This window comes from Rhinatrema bivittatum, chromosome 1, assembly GCF_901001135.1.
Source record: "Rhinatrema bivittatum chromosome 1, aRhiBiv1.1, whole genome shotgun sequence".
Lineage (NCBI taxonomy): Eukaryota > Metazoa > Chordata > Amphibia > Gymnophiona > Rhinatrematidae > Rhinatrema > Rhinatrema bivittatum.
The window spans coordinates 510,987,926-511,009,906 of record NC_042615.1 but is presented as its reverse complement, the minus strand read 5'-3'; the positions used below and the strand labels follow the sequence as shown (position 1 = coordinate 511,009,906).

At 45.5% G+C, this 21,981-nt stretch overlaps 1 protein-coding gene across 1 annotated transcript in view; it reads right to left on the bottom strand.

The window, feature by feature from the left end:
• The window catches only part of LOC115098412 (extracellular calcium-sensing receptor-like), a 51,940-nt gene that overhangs the window by 18,712 nt on the left and 11,247 nt on the right, over window positions 1-21,981 (bottom strand). Inside the window, exon 2 of the mRNA XM_029614952.1 lies at window positions 2,945-3,760. Coding sequence (XP_029470812.1) covers window positions 2,945-3,760 — 816 coding nt within the window. The remainder of the gene's footprint in view (window positions 1-2,944; window positions 3,761-21,981) is intronic.

The following is a 21,981-nucleotide window of genomic DNA, read 5'->3' as shown; positions in this document are numbered from 1 at the left end:
TATGCTAATTTCTCTGCTCCCGCATCACATAAGTAATTTCCACAAGGATAAAAAAGGGGGCATGGTTACGGTAATTTCTCTGCTCCCGCATTGCATAGGTAATTTCTGCAACATGCGATACATTTATGTTGGGATCCTGCCTCAGGCTGCCCTGCAGGCAGTCCACTACCTTCCTTTAGCGAAGCCATCGCCGATGCCATCCTCCGCAGCCCAGAGGCCGCGGCTGTCGCCTCTCCCTCGTGGCAGGCTAAACTGCCTGATGCCGCCTTTCATCTCTGCGGCTGGAGCCGCCGCCGGGGTCCTCGCTTGAGCGGCAGAGAAGCCATCTCAACCGCTGCCTGTCTCCACTGGTTCGCAGCAGGAGGCCACTTCCTGTTGGGCTTTCCACATAGCAGGGACGCCGCTGATGTCTTCTGCCTTCCAGCTTCCTCATAGGTGCGGGCACGCGCCTCTTCTCAATATTTAAAGGGCCAGCGGCGGGAAAAGCCCCGCGGCACTCACCAGTGATGTCATCACTGTTCGCCTGGATCAGCCCTATCAAAGGGCCCAGCCTCAGTTCCTCAGTGCCTTCGGATCCGGCCTTCACAGCATCTGTGGTCTTCTTCCTGATCCAGTTCCTCCGTGGTCTTCCTGTGCCTTGATGGTTCTTCGTTCCATGTTCTTCGTGTTCCTGAACCTCTTCGCCTTGATGTTCCTGATCTCATCCCTCGTTGGAGCTCCTTCGTCACCTGTTCCATGTTCCTGATGTTCCAGATGTCCAGTTCTCCTGATGCCCTGATGTCCAGATGTTCCGTGTCCAGTTGTCATGATGTTCCTTGTCCTGATTCCGTCCGTCTCATCTTCAGCTCTTCGTCCAGTTCCCAGGTTCCTCGGCTATTCACCTTTCCTGGCATGCCACCGTCGTGGTCCGTGACCAGCCCATGAGGGGCTGCATAGGGTGTCTCGTGGTACAAGACCTTCTTCTTGTCTGCAGCGCAAGCCTCCAGAAGACTCTTGTTTTTAATGCCTTGCTTCTGAGAATCCTGAATGTTGAATCCTGTCCCGGTCTTCGCAGTTCCTTGTGCCTACTTCCGTCCATGCTCAAGACTCTGCCAGAACCTGCTCAGCTCCAGAGTGGTCCATGACCAGTGACAGGCAGCTGTGTAGGCTGCACCCCGGTGCAGGCCTCTACTGAGTCTTTGTCATGTTCCAGTCTCAAGTTCCACTTCTTCACCTGGAGTCTGCTTCATGTTCAGCGTATTCTGCAACCAGCCATGGGCAGCTGTGTATGGCGTGCTGCGATACAGTTCTCACCCAGTACTTTCGCCTGAGTCCTGAATCCTTGCCTGAGACCTCCAAGAACCTGAGTCCTTGTCCGAGTCTTCTGAGTATCCTGAGTCCCTGTCTGAGTTCTCCGAGTATCCAAGTATACATCTGAGTTCTTCGAGTATCCTGAGTCTTTGTCTGAGTCTTCTTGTTCCTGCCCTCAGCCTCCGTCTGGCCTCACGCCTCATTGTTCCCAAGCGGGAGATCTGGAAGGGCTATCGAGTGTCCAGAGGGCTACTCTCAAGACCAGCATTGCGTTGCTGGGTCTCATTGGTGCATGTAGTTCCAGTGGAGGGCTGAGCCTGCCTTGTTCCTGTTCCAGATATTCCTCGCCTTGTCTTCAGTCCAGCCTTGCTCCTGCTCTCCCCGTGCTTATACCTGCTCACCTCTCGCGGTGTGTCTTGGGGCTCCTCCCTGAGCTGCACCATGATCCAAGGGCTCATATCCTCCCTTGAAATAGGACAGCACCTCCGTGCTCCTAACAGGATCCGAAGGCCATGAGCTCAGTGAGCTGTGCCTGTGATGGGCTCCAGTTCCTGGACATTATTTTTGTAGCCTTGACTTTGCCCAGACTTTTTGCCTTAATTTCCTGGACACTCTGAAACCTATTTCTAGCTCAGAACTTTTGTTCCTAGTTTCCTGGACATTTAATACCTTGCTGCCAATTTTTTTTTCTTTGCTGCTTGTCTGTCATATTCAGTTGTCTGTATCCCATGACCTGTAGGAGGCACCTGCATCCAGATCATCTCCAAGTCCAGTCGGTCCTGGAACCTTCTCGACCTGCAGGAGGTGTCTGCCAATGTTCCAGAGACCATCTCCATTCTTTCCATTGCAATGTTGGCTCATCTCCCTGGGTTCTATACGACCTGCAAGAGGCGCCTGCGTCAAGATTCTACATCCAGTATCAGTTCCCCTGCATCGCCAAGTATCATCAGGCTTCAGGAAATATGTCCCATTAAAGTATACTCCACAGCAACTCCTGGTCTTGGGTTTGTATGACCTGCAGGGGGCGCCTGCACCCTAGACCTGGCTCCATCTCACCATTTCCAACAGTCCCTACTTGCTCTGTCCTGGTGCTTGCCTTGGGACCATCCACAGCCAAGACTTTGTCTCTGCTTGAGTAACTTATTCCACTTCCGGATTTCACCTTGTGGTTCCTTTCTGCCTTGATCTCAGCGTGGCGAGTTGCCTTAAATCTACAGCTTCAATCCAGATCTTGCTCTGTGCAAGTGGAATTCTAACCCATATCTTCATCATTGCGAGCTATCCTGCAACCAGAGCTCGCCACCATTAGTCCTCCAGTGTCCTTTCCACAGTGTTCCTATCTGCTAGAATCAAGATTTGGGAGATCCTGAGGAATTCAGTATCCAGTTCTTGCCAAGGTGACAACCCATGCACTCCATTTAGCTCCAGTTTATTCAACTGCCATTAGGTCATAATATTAATAATGATTGTTCCCGTCCTCATAATGTACATGTATATTTCTAAAATATTTAGTTGTAACCACAATATGTAAATGATATGCACTATGATTATTATGCTTTTTCACTTGTAGCACTATAAATACACTTGCATACACTATCATAGTTATAGTAGTTTAGTAAAAGCAATCAGTCGAATGTGCGTTTCCATTTCTCACCTGCCAAGGTTGAAAATCTCTAAAGCTGGCGCAATTTCCTCTGACAGAATTACAGGACAGCAGATTATGCAAGGCATGGGCCAGTGCATAGACAGCATTGTAGGCAGAGTAACCATACCGCATGTTCTTTACATCATAGGTGGAGCTTGGCAGGTCTTCCAGCCTCTCTGTGCCCATGCAGGGCTTCTTCTCTCCACTTGGAGCCTTACCAGTCTTATTAAGGCCCTCTTTCCACTCACACTCAAACACATGTTCCCAGAAGGGCCTGAGAAAGATGTCAGGAGAAAAGTCAGTGGGATGATTCTTATACTGAAAGTCGATGAAAGAGGGGACATACATGGAGTGGACTGTGACCCCAATGGTACCATGCAGCACCTCCCATAAGCGCCTGTTGAAGAACAATGGGGATACAATGAGAGATCGGATGAAGATCCAGACCTTCCTCACCTGCCCCAGTGCCATCTCTTCTAAGATTGGTTCAATCTCATTTGGGTATCCATACACAATGATAACTTCTGCGCTTGATGTATTTAAGATTTTCACCAGATTCCGAATTCTTATTAAGCTCTCATCTTTACCAAGACTTTCAGAGAAGGCCACGCAGACTTCTAAGCGAGCAAGCTCTGTCTTTAGGACCTGGGCTCCGGATACACCGTAGTCAGTAGAGGAGAACAGGATGCCTACCCAAGTCCAACTGAAATGAACCATTAATTGGGCTACTAAGTAGAGCACGGCCTCCATATTACCAATCGTCCTCAGGAAGGAAGGGAACAAGAGTTTGTCCCCCAGGTCTTGGAATGTAGATCCAAAGCTGATCTGGAAAAGAGCAAAAACAAAAGCTGAAATGATGAGCTTCAATATTTACAGGGGCAAAACCAGAGAAAAACAAAGCTTGCAAAAAGTTCTGAAAGTTTCTAAACATTCTGCAGAAAGAGAGGCAATGAGAGAGACAAGGTGGCTCATAGCACACTTACACCGAGCTGAAGGGAAAAGCAGCACAGCAAGATTAAAGTGTTTAGGCTCTTTAGAGAATTCTGGGTAATGGAACAAAAATGATAATTAGTGTAGCAGCTGTAAAGCTCCTTGCATACTCAATATCACTCCTGTTATGTCTTTCCTTTCCCACTTTACATCTTCCTACATATACAATATCTATTTGAAGATGATATTCAAAAGTTCTAGGTCACTAACTTAAGGAGTCAGTCTCCTAGATCTGACAAAAAAGAAAAAATTCACTATCTAAACTGTTAAATTTAGATACCTAAAACATGGATGGGATCAGAGGTGGGATCAGGTTGGGAGAATGAAGTTAGGGATTTAGCACTAATTGCCATCACTAGGAACATAACATAGGAACCTAAAGTTAGAAAAATTAATAGCAGGCCTAATAGCCTTAGTTTTAGAGTACGAAAGTTTTCCTATTTTCAGCAAATTTAGGCCCCTATGTTTCAATGAAATTAGGCACTTAACTTGAGTGCCCAAATTTAGGAACTTAATTTTTTTTATATATCAACCTCTATCTCTCTATTAATTTATTTAACTATATCTCTCTCCTTATAGTATCTTTCTTTCTTCTGTTCATACTGCCAGAATCAATATATGAAATCCAGAGGCAGCAGAATGCCTTTGTGATTGGGAGGGGTGCAGCTAAGCACCACCCCAGCTCTGCCCCAGCTCCGCCCCACCTCATCAGTAAGCTCCACCCATGTTTCCACGATCAATGTTTTTGCATTACTTTTAGAGTTAATGTCATTCTATCTTCACATAAATCACAGAATATAATTATTCACTCCCAGACCAATTAAATGCTTGATGCTAGAAAATCAGACATTGTGATAATGGAGGAAACATCAAAAACAGCAATACTAATAAAAATGTTAATATTAAACACAAATTACCTCCATTATCAGGCTCATTGTGAAATAATAAAAATTCTAGGAAAAAAAACCTCAGCAGTTACTGTATGTAGCAAATCTATCATTCTACAGCAGCACTAATTCACAAGACTACAAAAATATCAACTCTACCTATGATTAGGAAGCATTGTAAATATTACACAGAGTCCTACAATACCTATTACCATTTACCAATACACCTCCTGTTGGGAAAATACAATGAATAAAACTGCCAGAGAACCCTACACAGAAACTACATGCTAACAGAATACCTCACCTTAGTTACACAAGCAAAATGACCCTTAATAGATACAAAATAAGTGATCACATATTAAAAACAGAAATATGCAGAAAAAAGCTAGAATAGTAATGTGATGAGATGCAGGTTGGCCAACCCTGTGCTGGCAGAATACCTCACATTCTCAGAACACAGACAAACCATCATCAAATACAGTACAAAATAAGAGTCCATAAAAGTACAAATAGAAACATGCAAACAAAAACTAAACTGGAAACCACAACTGTATTATACAGTGCAGCAATGGAAAAAATAACCACTACCATTCCTCATAAACCATAAAAAAAAAGTAGAAATATAGAACATCATTCAAAATAGTAAAAACTTACTAATAAAAGGAATACATATTTTAGAACAGCCAACAAATAGAGCATCCAATAATTAAAAACTCACACAACTGCTTTAATATTTCCCCAAAAGCCATTAAAATATTTCAAGACAGCAGATAAATCAAATAGCACCCCAAAATTAAAACTAGTAAAGATTTAAACATCTACTCTCCCTACCTGGGATCTTTTGATGGCCAGACACCCTGAGATTACTGTGGATTGTGGAGAGGGTGAACAAAGAAGGAGATAGATCACAAGACCTTAAAAGAAAGTTCTTTATTACAATTGTTGGGCAACTTGATTAACTTTAGCAATGGTAATAAAGAACTTTCTTTTAAGGACTTGTGATCTATCTCCTTCTTTGTTTATCTTACAGCTACGACAGATCATCTTCCTTGTTGCCTTTTGGGGAGAGGGTGGCCACACAAACTTTATTCTTGTGAGGGAGTACACAGGAAACTCCCTTTACCCACTTTAAAGGAGCGGCCACAGCAATCCAGCCCGATCCTCCATAATGCTCAGCCCTGAAAGAGATTTTGGATGAAGGGAGGGTCCCTTCACCATACTATAAGGAGCCTGGGCACAGAAGGGTTAGCAGGCCCCAGGGAGGAGGCAGGAACCCAGTTTATGCGAAGACCTGGCTGCTATGCAGGGTGAGCTGCATTTGTTTTCTGTTTTGCTTTCTCACTGTAAGTAAATTTGCACCTAAGGAAACAGACAGAGGTCTGCCTTCTCATTCCTCTTCGCTGTTTCCTAAGCCATGACTGGCCACATTACGAAATATGATATTAGCAGTGGGATCTTCTTGCCTAAATGGTAAGCACAGGGAGAAGCCCACAGCCATAGTAAAAGAGAAAAAAGACAAAAACCCTGCAGAATCTTGCTTTTCCTTTTTCTCATGGGGCCTCACGGTTTCTCTTGCCTAACCAGTTACATCAGGCCAAGGGGCCAACCCTGCCTGTGTATTCAGGGTTCAAGGTTTTTTTTATTTTGATTTCCCTCTCCTTACTCCAGAGAGATGCACCATTTGGAGGCTGCTTGGAGTGTGAAAACGCTCATCCAAAGAGAGCTAGTAAAGCGAATCCAGATTGCCTGCAACAATACCTTTGATTGGGAAAATGGGAGTAACTCAGGAACTTCCAAAGGTAGGATGAGTCCTTTAAGTAAGCCAAATAAGTCCCTGGAGAGCAGGTTACAGACCCTAGTCCTCTTTATTTTGTAATGAAATGGGACCTACTTTACCAAGTCACAAAGGACGGTGTAGAAGAGAAATTGATAAAACAACATCTAGTTACCAAACCATATAGCCAGAATATCATGCATCTAGTGCACAGTCACCTTTTAGAGGGTCATCTGGTAGAGGAAAATACCCGATAGACAATATTGGCTAGGGTTGTGAATCGTTTTTTGATGATTTAAAATATCGTCTGATATTTTTTAAATCGTCATTAATCGTTAAAGAGTGCAATACAATAAAATTCCACCGATTTATCGTGAAAAAATCGTTAATCGGGTTAGTGCACACTAACAGGAGGACACAACCTAAAAACCCACCCTGACCCTTTAAAACTGCTCCCTTAGCCTCCACCACCCTCCCGACCCCCCAAAAAAACATTTTAAAATTACCTGGTGGTCCAGCGGGGGTCCCAGGAGCGTTCTCTCACGCTCGGGCTGTCGGCCGATAAACAAAAAACCCACCCCGACCCTTTAAAACACCACTCCCTTAGCCTACACCACCCTCCCGACCCCCCCAAAAACGTTTTAAAATTACCTGGTGGTCCAGTGTGCCCCGGGAGCAATCTCCCGCTCTCGGGCCGTCGGCTGCCACTAATAAAAATGGCGCCGATGGCCCTTTGCCTTTACCATGTGACAGGGTAACCGTGCCATTGGCCGGCCCCTGTCACATGGTAGGAGCACTGGATGGACGGCACCATTTTTAAAGATGGTGCCGGCCATCCACTGGATGGCCCACACCATTTATAAAGATGGTGCCGGCCGTCCACTGGACCACCAGGTAATTTTAAAACATTTTTGGGGGGGTCGTGGAGGCTAAGGGAGCGGTTTTAAAGGGTCAAGATGGGTTTTTTGTTTATCGGATCGGGTGCAGCCGATAAGCAAAACTGCGATTGGGCTGGATGAAAAAAAATTGCACAATTTGAATCGGAACCGGAACCGAACCGATTCCAGTTCTGATTCACATCTCTAATTTTGGCACAGTTCTATTGGCTGGGCCTTTATAAAAAGGTCCAGTTTTATTGTCGGTTCTGCCCTACCTACCAAATCACAAAGCCTGCTGGTATATGGGTGGCACCTCTCATACCAATGTCTATAATTGAGACCCCTTTAGAAAGGGTGGGATTGGACCTGGTGGGGCCTCTAGAGAGATTTATACAAGGAAATAAGTACATCCTTGTCATTCTGGACTATGCCACAAGATATCTTGAAGTAGCATTGCTATGGAACATGAAGATCCCGATGGTGGTGATTGCCCTAATGGAAGTTTTATCATGACTTGGGCTGCCCAAGGAGATCCTGATGGATCGGGGGACCTCATTAATGTACAAGGTAATGAATCAACTCTGCACCTTGCTTAAGGTATAAACTCTGTGCACTTTGGCCTATCACTGCAGACTGATGGCCTCACTGAGCGCTTCCACCAGATGCTCAAGCAAATGTTGAGGAAATGTGTGGATGAAGATGGCAAGAACTTGGACTCCTTGCTGCCCTACATGCTGTTTGTCATCTGCAAAGTTCCCCAGAGCTCAATGGGCTTTTCCACTTTTGAATTACTGTATGGGAGGAGGCCAAAAGGAATCTTGGACATAGCTCAGGAAACTTGGGAAAACGAAAGGAACCCCAGCCAGAACTTAATGGACTACATTCTCTGAGTGCAGATCACCTAAAACCCTGCTCCACATGCATCACCGTTCCAGCCTCCAGTGCCCTTGCTGGCACCTCCTCGTTTTGCAAGTGACCCCTTGTTGTGTAGGGGCTTTTTGAATCAGTGCAGCATGCACTTTTCCTTACAACCTGAATACTTCCCTGACGTAGTTTCAAAAACTAGGTACATCTTGTCCCTCCTTGACAAAAAAGCCTTGGCCTGGGCATCACCCCTTTGGGAGCAAATGGATCCGATCGTCAATGACTTGCCGGGTTTCCTCGCCCTATTCCGCTCCGTATTTGATGACCCCGGTCGCAAGACCATTGCTGGATCTGCACTCCTGCATCTATAACAAGGTGCCAGATCGCTGACCGAGTATGTCATTGAGTTTAGGACTCTTTCCTCAGAATTACATTGGGACCTGCGTTTCCTTCATGCCATATTCCTAGATGGTCTAAGCTCACGCATCAAGGATGAATTAGCAGCACGAGAGCTCCCTGAGGCCTTGGACTCCCTTATCAACCTTGCTGGTTGCCTTGATCGCCGTCAGCGTGAGTGGTCACACGAGGCTAGAGGATCCAAGAGAATGTCTTCGGGTGTTCCACACATTCACCCAACACCTACCACCCAGACTGTTCCTACACCCAGCACCGAGGAAGAGGAACCGATGCAAATGGGTCACAGTCATCTATCTGCTAAGGAGAGGCATCGTCAGCAAAGATTAGACCTTTGCATGTATTGTGGCCAACCAGGTCATGCAGTGACCTCCTGTCTACTCTGTCCAGGAAACTCCCAGGCCTAGGATCTGCCGAGGACTCCTCCTAGGCCTGACCACACCATCTCCTCCGCTAACAATACCTGTCTCTATTAACTCGAGTGGCTTGGAATTTCACACCCTTGCACTGGTGGACTCCGGGACCAGAGGGAATTTTATACTTTAACAACTTGTGGAACACCTATGAATCCCCACCGTCCGGACACCTACGCCATTGTTACTGTCTTCTATTCATGGCGAACCGTTACCAGGCAAAGTTACCTTCTCCACGATCCCCATTCAACTTCACACCAGGTCACTACACACAGAGACCATTTCTTTCTTGGTCTTAGACAAGGCTATACACCCTGTGGTAGTTGGACTACCATGGTTACAACTGCACACATCACAATTCAATTGGGGCCCTTTACAGCCACGAGAAGTGCTTGGAGGTCGTGTCCCTTGCCTTGTCTAACCACTACAACATCCCTTCCAGGTCTTCCACTGCAGTACTCCTCTTTTAAAGCATGTTCTCAAAGAAAGTTGCGGACACTCTACCGCCTCACCGCTCATTTAATTGCGCTATAAACTTATTACTGAGCCTCCCAGAGGAAGGGTGTACCCACTTTCTCAGACTGAGACAAAGGCCATGTCTGAATATATACAAGAGAATTTGGCTTAAGGCTTTATTCGGCTTTCTAAGTCTCCCACAGGAGCTGGGTTCTTTTTTGTGGGAAAAAAGGATGGCTCCCTCCAGCCGTGCATAGATTACCGTGGCTTAAATGAGATCACCCAGAAGGACCGCTACCCATTACCTTCAATCTCTAAACATTTTGACAGGCTCCAAGGGGCCAAGATATTTACTAAATTAGACCTCAGAGGAGCATATAACTTGCTCAGGATACGCCAGGGCGACGAATGGAAAACCGCATTTAACACCCACGACGGCCATTTTGAATATTTAGTAATGCTGTTTGGCCTCTGCAATGCCCTGCAGTATTTCAGAATATGATGAACGAAATCTTCAGAGATTATTATTATTATTATTTTTTTTTTTTAATATACTGACATTCGATCTGAGATGTCACATCGGTTTACATTCAGGTACTGTAGGTAGATGTGCTCCATAGCTGTGTTGTGTTATATTTGGACGACATTCTGGTTTTTTCACGAGACCTTCAGAGCCACCACTTGGGCATTACCAACGTCTTACAATGCCTGAGGGATAACCAGTTATATGCCAAACTGGAGAAATGCTCCTTTCATCAGGAGACGTTTCCCCTTTCTGTGCTATGTGGTCTCAAGCCAGGGGTTCCAGATGGATCCACAAAAGACTAAGAGTATTCGGGATTGTCCTTAACCCACAGGTCTTAAAGCACTTCAAAGATTCCTGGGTTTCACTAATTACTACAGTCGTTCATCCACCATTATTCTACACTGACCGCCCCACTCACAGCTATGACTCGAAAGGGAGCCAATCCTTCCCAGTGGTCATCTGAAGCTGTGACTGCCTTCCAAGAACTCAAGGAGGCGTTCCTTCGAAAACCGTGCTTATGTCACCCATAAGACCATAAGAAATTGCCATGCTGGGTCAAACCAAGGGTCCATCAAGCCCAGCATCCTGTTTCAAACAGAGGCCAAACCAGGCCACAAGAACCTGGCAATTACCCAAACACTAAGAAGATCCCATGCTATTGATGCAATTAATAGCAATGGCTATTCCCTAAGTAAACTTGTTTAATAGCCTTTAATGGACTTCTCCTCCAAAAACTTATCCAAACCTTTTTTTAACCCAGCTACACTAACTGCACTAACCACATCCTGTGGCAACAAATTCCAGAGCTTTATTGTGTGTTGAGTGAAAAAGAATTTTCTCCGATTAGTCTTAAATGTGCTACTTGCTAACTTCATGGAATGCCCTCTAGTCCTTCTATTATTCGAAAGTGTAAATAACATAAGAAAAGTAGTCCAAGTCCTGTAACTAAAAACTCACCTGAGCTAAAATATTCTAACTTATCCCTATCAATTAAAAAGCAGAATGAAAATACAAACAAAAAACAAACTTTGAAATGTTTGTATGCTAATGCCAGAAGTCTAAGAAGTAAGATGGGAGAATTAGAATGTATAGCAGTGAATGATGACATAGACTTTATTGGCATCTCAGAGTCATGGTGGAAAGAGGATAATCAATGGGACAGTGCACTACCGGGGTACAAATTATATCGCAATGACAGAGAGGAGCACCCGGGAGGAGGTGTGGCGCTTTATGTCCGGGATGGCATAGAGTCCAACAGGATAAACATCCTGCATGAGACTAAATACAAAATTGAATCTTTATGGGTAGAAATCCCTTGTGTGTCGGGGAAGACTATAGTGATAGTATACTACCGTCCACCTGGTCAAGATGGTGAGACGGACAGTGAAATGCTAAGAGAAATTAGGGAAGTTAACCAAATTGGTATTGCAGTAATAATGGGAGACTTCAATTACCAGTCCAAAGAGAAGAGAAGCAAACCTTGCACATAAGCAAGTATCACAGTACACTGGTGCAGGATAAATATTTAATCACCATCAATTTCTATGGTATACTTGACTTGAATTTTCAGAACATCGAAGATATATATAATTCAGACAGGCAACTCCATGAATTCCAAATAATTCTTTAACTTAGTCCCCCGACACGGTCCCGTGTTTCGCTAGGCTGCGTCGGGGGGGACCAGGGGTACATTCAAATCTAAAGTATAAAAGCAAATAAAAGTCAACTCAATGAAATGGTGAGAAAGGCTACATAGTAACATCCATTAAGCAAATGTACATACCTCTGAAATGATACCCGGAGCGCGCAGGCTCTCGCAGGTGTCAGCCATTTAAACACAGGAAAAGGCGCGAATGTGACAGCTCTCGCGAGAGCTGTCAAAAGCCAGCAAATCTCGATGGATCCATCCCTAATAAAACAGGTGTCACTCAATTTCTCTGTTAAGGCCCTGGGGAGCAACTGTGTTAAGCGTAAAGATCCACCTCTGCTCCCTCCGACCCAGAACCTCGGGGAAGTCCCCACCCCGAAGGGGGGGACGTACCACCTCGATAACTGAAAAGGAGAGATCAGAGACGGTGTGACCACATTCAATCCAGTGCGAAACCAAAGGCTCATCTACTCTATGAAGGCGAATATTTGAACAATGTTCAATCATGCGGGTCTTCAGCATTCGCGTAGTTTTGCCTACATAGAGTAGAGAGCAAGGACATTTTACAATGTACACTACACCCTTTGTAAGGCAGTCTGATGTGGAGCGGAGTTTAAAAACTCGCCCCGTGCTGGGGTGTGTAAACTCAGAAGACGATGTCGTATGACTGCACATAGTGCAGTGGCCGCATGGACCGTGTATTCCAAAGTTGTCAGGAATGTCATCTGAGGGGGATGTATGGACCAGCCGGTCCCGCAAGTTTTTACCACGTCTAAAGGTAAAACGTAACGAACTGTCTAACAATTCAGTCAAAGCCAAAGCTGCCCAATGTCTCCTGATCATCGTGGAAATGGCTCTCCCCTTAATGGAAAATGGTAAGATACAGTTGTTAGTGTCGTCTTCTAAGTGAGTGGACTGTAAAAACAGCCACTCCCGGTTTGAGTACAGCGCCCTTTTGAAAGCTCTTTTAACCACTCTATGCGGGTAGCCGCGCTCTATAAATCGATCACTCATCAAGCGCGCTTGTACTAAAAATTCTGAACGGGTAGAACACAATCGGCGTAAGCGTAAAAATTGTCCAGAGGGAATGTTATCCCTCAAAGCACGGGGATGGCAGCTCTGATACTGTAACAAAATGTTACGGTCTGTGTCTTTGCGATATAGGGTGGTGTCAAAACCATCTACCCCAGTTGTAATGGTGATATCAAGAAACGCTATTGTCCGTGGATGGATGCAAAAGTTGAATTGAATATGTGAACTGACTGAGTTAAGCCAATCCAAGAAACAATAGAACTGAATATCCGTACCAGTCCAGATAAGCAGTACATCGTCAATGTAACGACGCCATGCGTAAATGAACTGAGACCATTCGGAAGGGTAAACATGCTGACACTCAAAGTGGTCCATAAACAAACAGGCCAAACTGGGGGCCATGGTGGCCCCCATGGCCATACCTTTAACCTGCTGAAAATGGGCATTCTGAAACTGAAAAAAATTATTGGTTAACGCGATCTCTGCTAACTGAGTCAAAAAAGTGGTAGACACGCGATGCGGATGGGATCGTTTGTCTAAAGTATGTGAGATAACCTGTAAAGCCTCATTTTGGGGTATATTAGAATACAGAGAGACCACGTCCAGCGTAACCAGGAAAAAAGAGCCAGACGGATAACTCAGTTCAGATAACAATGAGATAAGATGTGTGGAGTCCCTCACATAGGATCGAATCTGTGGCACAAAGGGCTTCAGAAAACAATCCACAAATTGTGACAACGGTTCTAGGAGAGAGCCAATGCCCGCGACGATGGGGCGACCCGGGGGGTGTATAAGGGTTTTATGTATTTTAGGTAATGTGTAGAATTGCGGCATTATAGGAAAGGGTGTCGTCAAAAACTTTTGCTCCCTGGCAGTAATCATACGTCGGTCAGCAGCGTGTTGAACTATTAATTTAATGCTGTTCTTCAGTGGCTCTGTGGGATCAGTCAATAGCGGTTTATAGAAGGATTGATCACTCAATTGCCGAAGTGCTTCACAGTCATAATCAGAGCGATCCTGAACCACTATACCGCCCCCTTTGTCCGCCGGTTTGATAGTGATGGAACGGTCCCTCGACAGGGTCGCTAAAGCGTTGGACTCAGCTCTAGACAAATTAAACCGGACAAATGGTGTGTGGGAAAAAATATTATGTACGTCCCTACTGACTAGACGTTCAAATGCCCCAAGTGTGGCATCAATGGGGCCCGGAGGGATCCATCAAGACCTGGGCCGCACAACTGACAAGTCAACGGTGGGTGCAGTATCCTTAAAGAAAAGTTTAAGCCTCAATAAACGAAAGAAACGATGAAGGTGTGTGAAAACCTCAAACATATCACCCTTAATTGTGGGGACAAAGGAAAGCCCCTTCCGTAAAACACTCAATTCGCTGTCAGAGAGTGCCCGGGAAGATAAGTTAAAGACTGTTTCTTCAGTCACTGCCACGGGTCCGCTTGCGCTCGCGTTGTGCGTGCCGGTCTCTGTATGCGCTGAGTTGATCCAGTCCCCCGCGATCGCGTGCTGCGGGTATTCCGCTGATTGTGGCCAGAGTCTAAAAAAGAGGCAGCGATTGACGAGTAACGGGAGGAGGCAAATTGTCCAGAAGATGTATCCCCAACTGACTCCGCTGCTTGTTCCTGGGCGTCCTCCAAAGGTGGTGCCCGATTTCGACGAGAGCCGCCTCGATGTCGTTGTGCCATGGGGTCTTCTGCTGAGGAGTCGCCAGAGGAGGAAGAATCTTCGGCGAAAGTTACTTTCTTGGGGGGTTTTTGATTCATCCATTTATACACATAACCGGACTGATAGTCAGTTGCGTCTCTCTGAAATTTGCCAAATTTCACCGCTTTCAAATCTGTGCGAAACTTTGACAAGTTGTCTTGAAACTCAGTTAGTTGTTGTTCGAATGATTCCACTGCAGTGGAAGCTTTGATAGTATCCAATTTCTGTGTAACTTCTGTCTTGAGTTGGTCAATAAGCTCTTTGTTGGTTTCAATAATCAAAACCATCAAATCCAAAGAGCATTTGTTTAATATTTTATTCCAACACGTAAGAAAAGTGGTGTTATCCGTATGTAAGCGGGGTTCCTTCTGGATACGAAGTCCCCTGGGAATACGACGTATGCGGCAGTATTCTATAAGCGTAGAGGAGTGAAGTTCAGCCCTGGTTAAACGTTTCTGAGTATTAATCAAGTCCGTCCAGGACACAGGAGTGATGGTATCCAACGAGACGTCCTCAAAGAATGGACTGGCTGTGAGTACCGCGTTCACGGCTGCTTCCGAATAACTGAATGTATAATCATTGGTAGCCATTAAATGCTTCAGTAATACGGTACTAGTCCAAAGAGAAGAGAAGCAAACCTTGCACATAAGCAAGTATCACAGTACACTGGTGCAGGATAAATATTTAATCACCATCAATTTCTATGGTATACTTGACTTGAATTTTCAGAACATCGAAGATATATATAATTCAGACAGGCAACTCCATGAATTCCAAATAATTCTTTAACTTAGTCCCCCGACACGGTCCCGTGTTTCGCTAGGCTGCGTCGGGGGGGACCAGGGGTACATTCAAATCTAAAGTATAAAAGCAAATAAAAGTCAACTCAATGAAATGGTGAGAAAGGCTACATAGTAACATCCATTAAGCAAATGTACATACCTCTGAAATGATACCCGGAGCGCGCAGGCTCTCGCAGGTGTCAGCCATTTAAACACAGGAAAAGGCACGAACGTGACAGCTCTCGCGAGAGCTGTCAAAACCCAGCAAATCTCGATGGATCCATCCCTAATAAAACAGGTGTCACTCAATTTCTCTGTTAAGGCCCTGGGGAGCAACTGTGTTAAGCGTAAAGATCCACCTCTGCTCCCTCCGACCCAGAACCTCGGGGAAGTCCCCACCCCGAAGGGGGGGACGTACCACCTCGATAACTGAAAAGGAGAGATCAGAGACGGTGTGACCACATTCAATCCAGTGCGAAACCAAAGGCTCATCTACTCTTTTTTCCTGGTTACGCTGGACGTAGTCTCTCTGTATTCTAATATACCCCAAAATGAGGCTTTACAGGTTATCTCACATACTTTAGACAAACGATCCCATCCGCATCGCGTGTCTACCACTTTTTTGACTCAGTTAGCAGAGATCGCGTTAACCAATAATTTTTTTCAGTTTCAGAATGCCCATTTTCAGCAGGTTAAAGGTACGGCCATGGGGGCCACCATGGCCCCCAGTTTGGCCTGTTTGTTTATGGACCACTTTGAGTGTCAGCATGTTTACCCTTCCGAATGGTCTCAGTTCATTTACGCATGGCGTCGTTACATTGACGATGTACTGCTTATCTGGACTGGTACGGATATTCAGTTCTATTGTTTCTTGGATTGGCTTAACTCAGTCAGTTCACATATTCAATTCAACTTTTGCATCCATCCACGGACAATAGCGTTTCTTGATATCACCATTACAACTGGGGTAGATGGTTTTGACACCACCCTATATCGCAAAGACACAGACCGTAACACTTTGTTACAGTATCAGAGCTGCCATCCCCGTGCTTTGCAGGATAACATTCCCTCTGGACAATTTTTACGCTTACGCCGATTGTGTTCTACCCGTTCAGAATTTTTAGTACAAGCGCGCTTGATGAGTGATCGATTTATAGAGCTCGGCTACCCGCATAGAGTGGTTAAAAGAGCTTTCAAAAGGGCGCTGTACTCAAACCGGGAGTGGCTGTTTTTACAGTCCACTCACTTAGAAGACGACACTAACAACTGTATCTTACCATTTTCCATTAAGGGGAGAGCCATTTCCACGATGATCAGGAGACATTGGGCAGCTTTGGCTTTGACTGAATTGTTAGACAGTTCGTTACGTTTTACCTTTAGACGTGGTAAAACCTTGCGGGACCGGCTGGTCCATACATCCCCCTCAGATGACATTCCTGACAACTTTGGAATACACGGTCCATGCGGCCACTGCACTATGTGCAGTCATATGACATCGTCTTCTGAGTTTACACACCCCAGCACGGGGCGAGTTTTTAAACTCTACTCCACATCAGACTGCCTTACAAAGGGTGTAGTGTACATTGTAAAATGTCCTTGCTCTCTACTCTATGTAGGCAAAACTATGCGAATGCTGAAGACCCGCATGATTGAACATTGTTCAAATATTCGCCTTCATAGAGTAGATGAGCCTTTGGTTTCGCACTGGATTGAATGTGGTCACACCGTCTCTGATCTCTCCTTTTCAGTTATCGAGGTGGTACGTCCCCCCCTTCGGGGTGGGGACTTCCCCGAGGTTCTGGGTCGGAGGGAGCAGAGGTGGATCTTTACGCTTAACACAGTTGCTCCCCAGGGCCTTAACAGAGAAATTGAGTGGCACCTGTTTTATTAGGGATGGATCCATCGAGATTTGCTGGCTTTTGACAGCTCTCGCGAGAGCTGTCACGTTCGCGCCTTTTCCTGTGTTTAAATGGCTGACACCTGCGAGAGCCTGCGCGCTCCGGGTATCATTTCAGAGGTATGTACATTTGCTTAATGGATGTTACTATGTAGCCTTTCTCACCATTTCATTGAGTTGACTTTTATTTGCTTTTATACTTTAGATTTGAATGTACCCCTGGTCCCCCCCGACGCAGCCTAGCGAAACACGGGACCATGTCGGGGGACTAAGTTAAAGAATTATTTGGAATTCATGGAGTTGCCTGTCTGAATTATATATATCTTTGATGTTCTGAAAATTCAAGTCAAGTATACCATAGAAATTGATGGTGATTAAATATTTATCCTGCACCACTGTACTGTGAGACTTCAATTACCCCAATATTGACTGGGTAAATGTATCATCAGATCACGCTAGAGAGATAATGATCCTGGATGGAATAAATGATAGCTTTATGGAGCAATTGGTTCAGGAACCGACGAGAGAGGGAGCAATTTTAGATCTAATTCTCAGTGGAGCACAGGGCTTGCTGAGAGAGGTAACGGTGGTGGGGCCGCTTGGCAATAGTGATCATAATATGATCAAATTTGATTTAATGACTGGAAGAGGAACAGTGTGCAAATCCACGGCTCTTGTGCTAAACTTTCAAAAGGGAAACTTAGGTAAAATGAGAAAAATTGTTAGAAAAAAGCTGAAAGGAGCAGCTACAAAAGTAAAAAATGTCCAAGAGGCGTGGTCATTGTTAAAAAATACCATTCTAGAAGCACAGTCCAGATTTATTCCACACATTAAGAAAGGTGGAAAGAAGGCAAAACGATTACCGGCATGGTTAAAAGGGGAGGTGAAAGAAGCTATTTTAGCCAAAAGATCTTCATTCAAATATTGGAAGAAAGATCCAACAGAAGAAAATAGGATAAAGCATAAACGTTGGCAAGTTAAATGTAAGACATTGATAAGACAGGCTAAGAGAGAATTTGAAAAGAAGTTGGCCGTAGAGGCAAAAATTCACAGTAAAAACTTTTTAAAATATATCGGAAGCAGAAAGCCTGTGAGGGAGTCAGTTGAACCGTTAGATGATCGAGGGGTTAAAGGGGTACTTAGAGAAGATAAGGCCATCGCAGAAAGATTAAATGATTTCTTTGCTTTGGTATTTACTGAAGAGGTTGTTGGGGAGGTACCTGTAATGGAGAAGGTTTTCATGGGTAATGATTCAGATGGACTGAATCAAATCACGGTGAACCTAGAAGATGTGGTAGGCCTGACTGACAAACTGAAGAGTAGTAAATCACCTGGACCGGATGGTATACACCCCAGAGTTCTGAAGGAACTAAAAAATGAAATTTCAGACCTATTAGTAAAAATGTGTAACTTATTAAAATCATCCATTGTACCTGAAGACTGGAGGATAGCAAATGTAACCCCAATATTTAAAAAGGGCTCCAGGGGCGATCCGGGAAACTACAGACCGGTTAGCCTGACTTCAGTGCCAGGAAAAATAGTGGAAAGTGTTCTAAACATCAAAATCACAGAACATATAGAAAGATATGGTTTAATGGAACAAAGTCAGCATGGCTTTACCCAGGGCAAGTCTTGCCTCACAAATCTGCTTCACTTTTTTGAAGGAGTTAATAAACATGTGGATAAAGGTGAACCGGTAGATATAGTATACTTGGATTTTCAGAAGGCGTTTGACAAAGTTCCTCATGAGAGGCTTCTAGGAAAAGTAAAAAGTCATGGGATAGGTGGCGATGTCCTTTCGTGGATTGCAAACTGGCTAAAAGACAGGAAACAGAGAGTAGGATTAAATGGGCAATTTTCTCAGTGGAAGGGAGTGGACAGTGGAGTGCCTCCTCACGCCCACCCGCCACCCAGCTATCTACATTCCTAATAATCGAATCACCAACTATGACGGCCGACCTAACCCTTCCCTCCTGGGCAGTAGGCCTTGGGGAGATATCCTCAGTGCGAAAGGACAATGCATCACCTAGAGAGCAGGTCCTTGCTACAGGATCCTTTCCTGCTACACCTGGTTGGTGCTCTCCCATTATGAGACCTTCTTCCTCCAAGGCAGCACCAGGGCTGCCAGTCTGAAGTTGGGACTGGACTACTATGTCCCTGAAGGTCTCATCTATATACCTCTCTGTCTCCCTCAGCTCCTCCAGGTCTGCCACTCTAGCCTCCAGAGATCGGACTCGTTCTCTGAGAGCCAGGAGCTCTTTGCATGGCATGCACATGTACAACTTCTCACCGGTGGGTAAAAAATCATACATGTGACACTCGATGCAAAAGACTGGGAAGCCCCCCTCTTGCTGTTGGACTGCTGCCTTCATCTCAATTTTGATCAGTTCCTAGTTAAGTTTTAGGTTGCTATGGGAGTAGGAATGTGTCTAAGTTCCTTTAAATGTATTAGTGAATTCACTATATGTCTGGTAGTGGCCTACTGGGGTCTGATCGAATTCTCAATAAAGTTTTTGAGTTCCTTCAGTACTTTAGGATGCATACCATCCGGTCCAGGTGATTTGCTACTCTTTAGTTTGTCAATATGGCCTACTACATCTTCCAGGTTAACAGTGATTTCGTTCAGTTCGTCTGACTCATCACCCCTGAAAACCATCTCTGGAACTGGTATCTCCCCAACATCCTCATTAGTAAACACGGAGGCAAAGAATTCATTTAGTCTTTCTGCAATGGCCTTTTATCCCAGGACAAGCAGGATGCTAGTCCTCACATATGAGTGATATCGGTAATGGAACCCTATCACGGAAAACTTTCTGTCAAAGTTTCTAAAAAGCTTTGACTGACACTGGCACACTGAGTGCACTGAGCATGCTCAGCATGCTATGATCCCTGCGTCCACAGGGGTCTCCCTTCAGTCTTCTTTTTTCCGCTCTGCTGTAAGCATAGTGATTAGGAGCTCTGTGAGAAATTCTAACACTTTTTTTCTCATGAAAAGATTTACATTTTTACTTCACAAACACTTTTCCCTGCACGGGTCTCCCTCCGCGTTGGTTTAATTTGACGTTAGGTGAGTACTATGCAAAATTATTTCTGTCGGTTCCTGTCACCTTTCTGGCTACCAACCGACTGCGACCTTCCCTCTCCCTATTTTTCAGTTAGTCACACATAGCCTGCAAGTGTCCCTCTGTGACACTCTGCTTGGCAATTAGCGCTAGTGGGACAGGGACTTCCACAATTACCGGTGCCGCCACTGCCCCGGTAGATTCAGGTCCTTTATTTTCCTCGGTACTTTCGCGCAGTAGATACCCCATCGCTACCATCGGTACTCCCTTCAGGCCACCCAGTGTTTGTAGATGCCACAGGTACCCCTCCCCTGCGGTACCCTGATGCCATCCTCCCTACATAGTTTCTATCAGTGCCATCTATGTTTTATCCATGGCACTGATTTCTTTCCTTAACTTTTATAGGTGCTGTCATTGCCTGGGTGGATGCCATTGACGGACACCTTGTCTCGTCGCTGACATCCATAATTGGGTCGATGTCACTGCTACCCGAGTCACTTCCATCGCTGTTGGGGTCATTTCCATCGATGGCCATTGATGCCAGATGTTTTTCATCAATGCCAGGCTGTTTTTCATGCATGGCCATCGATGCGAGGCTGTTTTCCATCGATGCCAGGCTGTTTTCCATGCATGGCATCGATACCAGGCTGTTTTCCATGCATGGCATCGATGCCAGGCAGTTTTCCATCGATGCCAGGCTGTTTTCCATGCATGGCATTGATGCCAGGCTGTTTTCCATCGATGCCAGGCTGTTTTCCATGCTTGGCATCGATGCCAGGCTGTTTTCCATCGATGCCAGGCTGTTTTCCATGCATGGCATCGATACCAGGCTGTTTTCCATGCATGGCATCGATGCCAGGCAGTTTTCCATCGATGCCAGGCTGTTTTCCATGCATGGCATTGATGCCAGGCTGTTTTCCATCGATGCCAGGCTGTTTTCCATGCATGGCATCGATACCAGGCTGTTTTCCATGCATGGCATCGATGCCAGGCAGTTTTCCATCGATGCCAGGCTGTTTTCCATGCATGGCATTGATGCCAGGCTGTTTTCCATCGATGCCAGGCTGTTTTCCATGCTTGGCATCGATGCCAGGCTGTTTCCATCGATGGGCAACCATGCCAATGCCATTTCCATGCATGACACCGATCTCAATGCCAATCCCATCAATGAAATCCATGTCAACATTGATTTCATCGGTGCCCATGTCCGTGGCATAAATGCCATGGACGTCATTGTTGCCCGAGTCGATCCAATCGATACCGTCGATGCCTGTGGCCATACCGCAGATATTGTCGGCGCCCGCCTCCATACATCAATGATCTTGACACCCAGGTCGTTCCCATCGGCATCTTCTACGTTTTATGGATGCAGTCATTGACTCCGTCAATGCCCATATCATTTTTTCTGAAACCAGCGATGTTTTCGATTACCGTCAATGCCGACATACCACCGCCACATAATGGCTTCGCCTGAACACAGTGCTCCATGCTTTGGGTCCTTATTAAAGCCCCGTATCAGGAGCAGAGCAGGCATGCTGACATTCATCATTGATTGCCATCCAGGACAGCAAGGGCTTCCATCTCGGTGCTGGGGAATGACCAGGTTGAGCACCGTGGCATTCATCGTCACCAACACGATGACCGTCTGCCACCGACGCCATCCAACACATTGCTGCTATTCTTCTCGATGCTGGACAATGCTTGGGC